Source organism: Aedes albopictus, chromosome 2, assembly GCF_035046485.1.
Source record: "Aedes albopictus strain Foshan chromosome 2, AalbF5, whole genome shotgun sequence".
In the NCBI taxonomy this organism is placed as follows: Eukaryota; Metazoa; Arthropoda; class Insecta; order Diptera; family Culicidae; genus Aedes; species Aedes albopictus.
In genome coordinates, this window is record NC_085137.1 from 55,345,424 (window position 1) to 55,353,258 (window position 7,835).

The following is a 7,835-nucleotide window of genomic DNA, read 5'->3' on the forward strand; positions in this document are numbered from 1 at the left end:
AAATAGGTAGCGAGACGCCATCTCGACGTGAGAAGCATGCAACCATCGCCAATCAACAAGATGACGACTGACTCCGACACCGTTTAGCGATGACATTAACGGACCTTCAGGAATGGCATCATGGAGGAAAATTGACTTCCGATCCCTCGACGATATAAAAGGATGGACAGACGTCATCATGGCCTCTTTCTCTCCAGCTGTCATCAGTAACGAATAGTGCGAACGTCAAATTAGCAAAGTAGTAGTTAGTTTTAGTAGTGTAGTCTTGAATTAGTTGCATAGAATAAATAAGTGAATTGCACAGAAGTTGAATTTCAATACAGTGGTTGAATTTAACAGTAAAGTGTAGTGAGTTTATTCTGGAGCGAATTCGTCATCCGAAACGTTAATCGAAGTGCATGCTGGAGGTTGTGGATTCTACCGTCCCAACGAGCTGAGCTTGAGACAAAGTGGTCCTTCGAACCGGATCTTCGTCGAACTCCGAATATCCAACCGTCCCCAGGATCTACCCACCACGTGCATCATCGAAACTTCTGGAGAGATCTACGAGCATCTTAAATTGTTCAAGGCAATTCTTGCCTGAAATCAGGTAATTGACTGTCCAACATCCCTACACGTGATCCTTTTGAGCTACGCGGTCTGTGGTTTTCAGATCCCGCTCACCACCTCAACATCCCTCTCGTCCAACAATGTCCAATGAACGGCGGATTAAATCCCTCAAAATGAGGCAGAAGAGCCTCCTGACCTCCTTTGGACTCATCAAGCGGTTCGTCGACGATTACGTGGAAGAAACCAGTGCCCGTGAAGTCAGTGTACGACTCGAGCATCTCATTAACATCTGGAATGACTTCAACGCCACCCAAGCTGAACTTGAGACCCTAGATGACACAGCGATCGACGCCCATCTCAAGGAACGTGTCGAGTTCGAAGAGGCGTACTTTCAGGCCAAAGGGTTCTTGCTTTCCGTGAATAAAACCGAACCTATGTCCCCTCGAGCTCCTTCGTCTTCTTCATCGGCCGTACCAAGCCCTACGTCGTCCCACATCAGGTTGCCCGACATCAAGATACCGAACTTCGCTGGACATTTCGACCAATGGTTAAACTTCCACGACTTATTCGTTTCGTTAGTTCATTCATCGCACGAACTGACGAATATTCAAAAATTCTACTATCTTCGTTCTTCGCTCTCTGGGGACGCTCTAAAGCTTATCCAAACCATCGCTATTAGTGCCACGAACTACCAGGTTGCGTGGAACCTTCTCTTGGACCATTACCAGAACCCAGCTCGCTTAAAAAACTCCTACGTCGACACTCTTTTCGAATTCTCGCCCATCAAGAAGGAGTCCGCCTACGAGCTGAATTCTCTGGTCGAAAAGTTCGATGCTAACGTCAAAGTTCTTCGCCAGCTTGGTGAACGGACGGAGTACTGGGATATTCTGTTGATCCGTATGCTGAGTAGCCGATTAGATCCCACCACCAGAAGGGATTGGGAGGAATATTCGTCGACGCAGAACGCCGTGTCCTTCAAAAGCCTTACTACCTTCATTCAGCGAAGAGTCACCGTGCTGCAAACGATCGGGAAGACCAACGAGAATCCATCGACGATCTTCAACACCAAGAAGCCGACCCCACGACTAGTCGCGAGCCACGGAGCAAGTCCAACAAATCAACGAAAATGTGTTGCTTGCTCAGACCACCATCCCCTATACCAATGCGGGGTCTTTTCCAAATTAAGCATTGAAGATAAGGAAAAGGAAGTTCGCCGTCATCAACTGTGTAGGAACTGTCTGCGAAAGGGTCACATGGCCAAAGAATGCCCGTCATCAACGTCGTGTCGAAAGTGCAGAGGTCACCATCACACCCAGCTTTGTCAAGGTCCATCGTCAGCAAGCGCAAAGGCCATCGAAAGTCAATCCAAGGAAAATTCGAGTCAACCAGCTAGCGAGCAACCATCCGCATCAGTTTCGGCAACCGTGGACGAACAAGTCAGCCTCGCCTCCGCCGGACATGAACGCAAAAATGTACTCCTAGCCACCGCTGTAGTAATTGTTGTAGATGATCATGGATTGGAACACGCTGCGAGAGCTTTGCTGGACTCTGGTAGTGAGTGCTGCTTTGCTACCGAATCGTTTTCACAGCGCATCAAGGTTCAACGGAAACGCATCCACTTGCCCATCTCCGGAATTGGGCAGTCCGCCACGGAATCACGGTTTAAATTCCACTCGAAGATTCGCTCCCGCCTCAGCAATTATTCCGCTAATGTTGAAATCCTCGTTCTGCCCAAGGTCGCAATCGATTTGCCCTCTGTCGCTGTCAATACGTCGTCCTGGGAGATTCCCCCAGGAATTGAGCTTGCAGATCCTGCTTTCCACCAAACCGGTCCCATCGATCTAATTCTGGGCGCAGAAGTCTTTTTTGAATTCTTCAAAGTCTCTGGCAGAATCAACCTCGGACCAGATCTGCCAACGCTCGTTAACTCTGTCTTCGGCTGGGTCGTGTCCGGGAAGAACAACCGAAGTGCTGCTGCCACTCCAATCGTCGCGAACATCGCTACTGTCGCTGACCTGAATCAACTTATGGAAAAATTCTGGTCCATTGAAGAGGATAGTGCTCGTTCATGTCATTCTGTAGAGGAGGCAGCCTGCGAAGAGCACTTTCGTCAAACAGTCTCTAGGACACCCGAAGGTCGCTACGTAGTGTCGCTTCCAGTCAAGCAAGACGTCCTCGACAACCTTAAGGACAATCGTCGTACAGCTATTCGCCGTTTGCATCTCCTGCAGAACCAACTCGCACGCAACGATGAGCTTTGCCAACAGTACCGAAGTTTTATGGACGAGTACCTGCAATTAGAACATATGTCACTTGTGAAGGACTACCAACAAACGCCGCAACTGTGCTATCATCTTCCACACCATGCTGTCATACGCGAGGACAGCACCACCACAAGGGTACGCGTGGTCTTCGACGCGTCTTGTCGATCTTCGAATGGCCCATCCTTAAACGACGCACTTATGGTTGGACCCACTGTGCAAGAAGATCTTCGATCAATCACTATGCGATCAAGAATTCGTCCAATCTTACTCAACGCAGATATCAAGCAGATGTATCGACAGATCCTCACCGATGAACCAAGCAATCGACTGCAGCACATCGTATGGAGCCCATCGCCCGATACCCCTTTGCAAACCTACGAGCTGAAAACGGTAACTTACGGTACCGCTTGCGCCCCCTTCCTGGCCACACGGGTGCTCCAACAGCTAGCAGATGACGAGCAGGAGGAGTTTCCTGAGGCAGCTGACGTTCTTCGACAAGATTTCTACGTAGACGACTTATTTTCGGGAGCACATACGATAGAAGAAGCCATCACGTTGAGGAAGCAACTGGAATTACTTCTCGGCAGAGGAGGTTTCGAATTGCGGAAATGGGCATCGAGTGAACCTGCTGTTCTAGAGGACGTTCCAACGGACAAGCTGGCGCTGAAATCATCGGTGGACCTCGACAGAGATTAATGTATCAAGACATTAGGATTACATTGGGAACCATCCAGCGATACTCTACGTTACAAGACACAACTACCGGCTACCACGACCAACGAACCTTCAACGAAGCGGACCGTTTTGTCCCATATAGCTCGCCTATTCGACCCACTGGGACTCGTAGGACCCGTCGTAACGAGCGCTAAGATCTTCATGCAAGCGATTTGGACCCTAACCGACGACGACGGAAGGCCATGGAGCTGGGACAAGGAACTCCCCACTGCATTCAAGGACCGTTGGACAACGTACCAATCGCAGCTTCCTTCCCTAAACGAACTTCGCGTGCAACGATGCGTTCTACTTCCAGCTCCAACTTCAATACAAATCCATATCTTCACTGACGCCTCCGAGAACGCATACGGCGCGTGCGTATACCTACGATCCACGGACTCCAACGGTTCCATCAAGGTTGCCCTGCTTTCGTCCAAGTCCAAAGTTAGTCCACTAAAAAGGCAAAGTATTCCGCGATTGGAGCTGTGCGGTGCTCTAATGGGCGCTCAACTCTACGAAAAGGTGGTGGCTTCTCTCCGCTTAAAAGCTGACACCTTCTTCTGGGTCGATTCCACCGTAGTCCTATCTTGGCTGAAATCCTCTCCATCGACATGGGCTACTTTCGTGGCAAACCGTGTTTCAAAAATCCAACTTGCGACGAAGAACTGTACTTGGAATCACGTAGCTGGTGTACAGAATCCTGCCGATGTTATCTCCAGAGGAACAACAGCAGAGGCGCTAATCGATAACCGGCTTTGGTGGTATGGTCCGGAGTGGCTTCATCGGGATCCTATCGAATGGCCAACAGCGCAACCACCACACCCACCATCAGAAGAAGTCTTACGGGAAGTGAAGAAGTCACACCTCACGGCTTGTCCAGCATCTGAAGAACCCTCGTTCATCGACCAGCATGTGCAGAAATTCTCGAACTATGCTACCATGTTACGCATCACGGCATACTGTCTTCGATTCTTGAGAAACTGTCGACTCAACTCTAATCAACGTTCATCCTGCACATTTCTCACCACGGAAGAAATCGACCGAGCGGAAGCAGCATTAGTCCGATTGGTACAACTCCAATGCTTTAGCAGCGATATCGAGCAACTACAACGACAACAACACTTATCGGCGAAATCTCGACTACGCTGGTTCCATCCCTTTCTCGACGATGACCAGATTCTTCGAATTGGAGGTCGCCTAGGCAATTCACGGTTGTCGTTCACCAGCAAACACCCAGTCATTCTTCCTTCATCGCACGCCTTTTCCGCTCTGCTGGTCAGATCCTTCCACCTACGACACCTTCATGCAGCCCCACAACTATTGCTCACCCTTCTTCGACTCCGGTATTGGGTCATAGGGGCCAGGAATCTTGCTAGAAGGACTGTCCACAGTTGCGTGACTTGCTTCCGCAATCGACCGAAAATGATCGAGCAGTTCATGGCGGAGCTGCCAGCTGCTCGGGTAACAGCCACTCAACCGTTTGCAGTAACCGGAATCGACTACTGGGGACCCATCCAAATACAACCACAACATCGGCGAGCGGCCCCAAGGAAAGCATACGTGGCGGTTTTTGTATGCTTCTGCTCCAAAGCAGTGCATCTAGAACTAGTGGCTGACTTGAGCACGCAAAAGTTCATCCAAGCACTTCGGAGATTCGTCTCGAGGAGAGGCCTCTGTTCCGAAATATATAGCGACAATGGGCGAAATTTCGTTGGTGCCGCCAAGGAACTACGTCACCTACTTCGCAGCCAGGAGCACAGGGCTGCAGTCATCCAAGAATGCACCAAGAATGGGATCAAGTGGCGCTTCAACCCACCAACGGCCTCCCATTTTGGTGGATTGTGGGAAGCAGCAATCGCATCTGCACAAAAACACTTCACTCGTGTACTGGGACCTCGTATTTTAGCATTCGACGATACCGAGACCCTACTTGCCCAAATTGAATGCTGCCTCAACTCCAGGCCACTTGTTCCCATCAGTGATGATCCCAGTGACTTCGAGCCACTCACTCCTGGACATTTCCTGATCGGCTCATCGTTGAAAGCTTTGCCAGATGTGGACTATTCAGCGATCCCATACAACCGGCTCTACCACTGGCAACAAACACAGAAAATTTTCCAGGACATCTGGCGTAGGTGGCACACCGAATATCTGTCGACGCTGCAGCCACGGACCAAATGGTTGAGCCCATCCAAACCTATCGAAGTCGGTCGGCTGGTCATCTTGAAGGACGAAAGGATTCCACCAATGCGCTGGGAAATGGCTCGGATTACGGACTTGCACCCAGGAGCCGACGGAATCGTACGTGTAGTCACACTCCAGACACCTCATGGAAAGTATACTCGGCCTGTCTCCAAAATATGTCTGCTGCCAATTGCCCCTTCATCAAAGGATGAATCGCCGTCATCGTCGTCCGATCCACCAACAGCCAGAATTCTCCGATCGAAAGGCACCATCCAAGGAACAACACACGCTAGCAGAAAGTCCATCGATGAGCAGCTGCAATAATCCATACAAGGCCCTTTTTTCAAAGGGACTAGGTGAGCACCAGTCCAAATATTTATCAATTTGTGAAGCCCGCTACCGGGTCTTCTGTTTTCCTTTTCTTCATGCAGCAACAAAATCATCAACCGATCTCCAATCAGCCAACTGACGTTTATGCTCCATCAAAACAAACCACGAGACGAGCGAGGGACAACCCATCAGCCACTGGTGATGTAAAGTGAATCTGCATCTGTGTCGGCAATGTTATTCCCGAAGGGGCCAGGATGTTCGATACTGCACTTGTGTCACCCGCAGCCGCGCAGCCCGAAATAGGTAGCGAGACGCCATCTCGACGTGAGAAGCATGCAACCATCGCCAATCAACAAGATGACGACTGACTCCGACACCGTTTAGCGATGACATTAACGGACCTTCAGGAATGGCATCATGGAGGAAAATTGACTTCCGATCCCTCGACGATATAAAAGGATGGACAGACGTCATCATGGCCTCTTTCTCTCCAGCTGTCATCAGTAACGAATAGTGCGAACGTCAAATTAGCAAAGTAGTAGTTAGTTTTAGTAGTGTAGTCTTGAATTAGTTGCATAGAATAAATAAGTGAATTGCACAGAAGTTGAATTTCAATACAGTGGTTGAATTTAACAGTAAAGTGTAGTGAGTTTATTCTGGAGCGAATTCGTCATCCGAAACGTTAATCGAAGTGCATGCTGGAGGTTGTGGATTCTACCGTCCCAACGAGCTGAGCTTGAGACATATGCCAAAGTTAAATAAATTATCGGAACTGATGTAAGAGCAAACAAGAAATGATTTTAGAGTAACTTTTAAAGAAAAGCCTATAGTTTGAAGAAGGGCAAATGACTCTGAAACAAAAAAATGATGTGAAATCAAACCTTTCAAACTTCACAATACATTAAATCTTTTATGTTACTGTTATGTTATTCAAATATTTTATTGCGCCCAACAGCTTATTTAGAACATTTCCACAAATTTGTCTTGTGGACAAGTTGATCATGATGTGGATCCAATTGATCAAACATTATTTTGACGGAATTTGGTCAATACTCATCAAAGATTTTCCTTTCTTCAACACATAGGATGTTCTTCCCAGCTAGGGGTCGCAGTACCGACCACTTTTGGTGAGTACCGGTATTTCGGTACTGGGGATTACAGTACCGGTAGTACCGGTAAAATACCGGTACTGGAAAATTTTTCACTAAAATGAAGAATAATAATGAAGTATGTAGTATGAAATTGTTTTTGGAGCTATTGTTTAGCTTCTGCGCAGTTTCACAGGCAGTATCTTGGTTAGTCTAAAATTAAACAGTAACATCCTTACATGCACCAAAACCAGATAGATTAATAGCTGCAAGGTGAAGACAGAAAAAAAATAATTGATTTTTCCTTGATGATGCTATCAACGAATTCTAAAAACTTAAGAAATAATAAGAAACCGTAATCTAACAAGTTTTCTTCTAAGCTGGTAAATCTATTTCCAAAATCAAAAATCAAAACCAAATATCATAGCAATGATTGGTTTAATGAACGTTGAATTAAACCAATAATTGCTACGATATCCTGGATTTGCAGAAAAGTTGCATATATGAAATGTTTGTTTCACAAAGTACTTGGTTTTTAATGTTTTCCTTTATTTCCATTGCATATTGGCCATACTAATGACAGGGTTTTAGCACTTCGGGAGAGATTTTGCGGTATCGAAAGTACCGGTACCAGAGTTCAGTCAGTACCGGTATTTCGGTACCAAAAATTGGTCGGTAATACCGGTATTTTCGGTACCGGTACTAC

At 47.5% G+C, this 7,835-nt stretch overlaps 2 protein-coding genes across 2 annotated transcripts; both read left to right on the forward strand.

Annotated features, from left to right (window-relative positions):
* The first annotated feature begins 689 nt into the window (after positions 1-689).
* On the forward strand, positions 690-3,509 carry LOC134286040 (uncharacterized). Its single transcript, XM_062847604.1, has one exon. It carries the CDS (start codon positions 690-692, stop codon positions 3,507-3,509), a length of 2,820 nt encoding a protein of 939 aa, XP_062703588.1.
* Positions 3,510-3,689: 180 nt separating this feature from the next.
* Positions 3,690-6,035, forward strand: LOC134286041 (uncharacterized). The gene has a single exon (XM_062847605.1). The coding sequence runs from the start codon at positions 3,690-3,692 to the stop codon at positions 6,033-6,035; it is 2,346 nt and encodes a 781-aa protein (XP_062703589.1).
* Positions 6,036-7,835: the final 1,800 nt, after the last annotated feature.

Coding starts and splice junctions, on each gene's coding strand:
- LOC134286040 (XM_062847604.1), top strand. CDS start 690: ATGTCCAATGAACGGCGGATTAAATCCCTCAAAATGAGGCAGAAGAGC.
- LOC134286041 (XM_062847605.1), top strand. CDS start 3,690: ATGCAAGCGATTTGGACCCTAACCGACGACGACGGAAGGCCATGGAGC.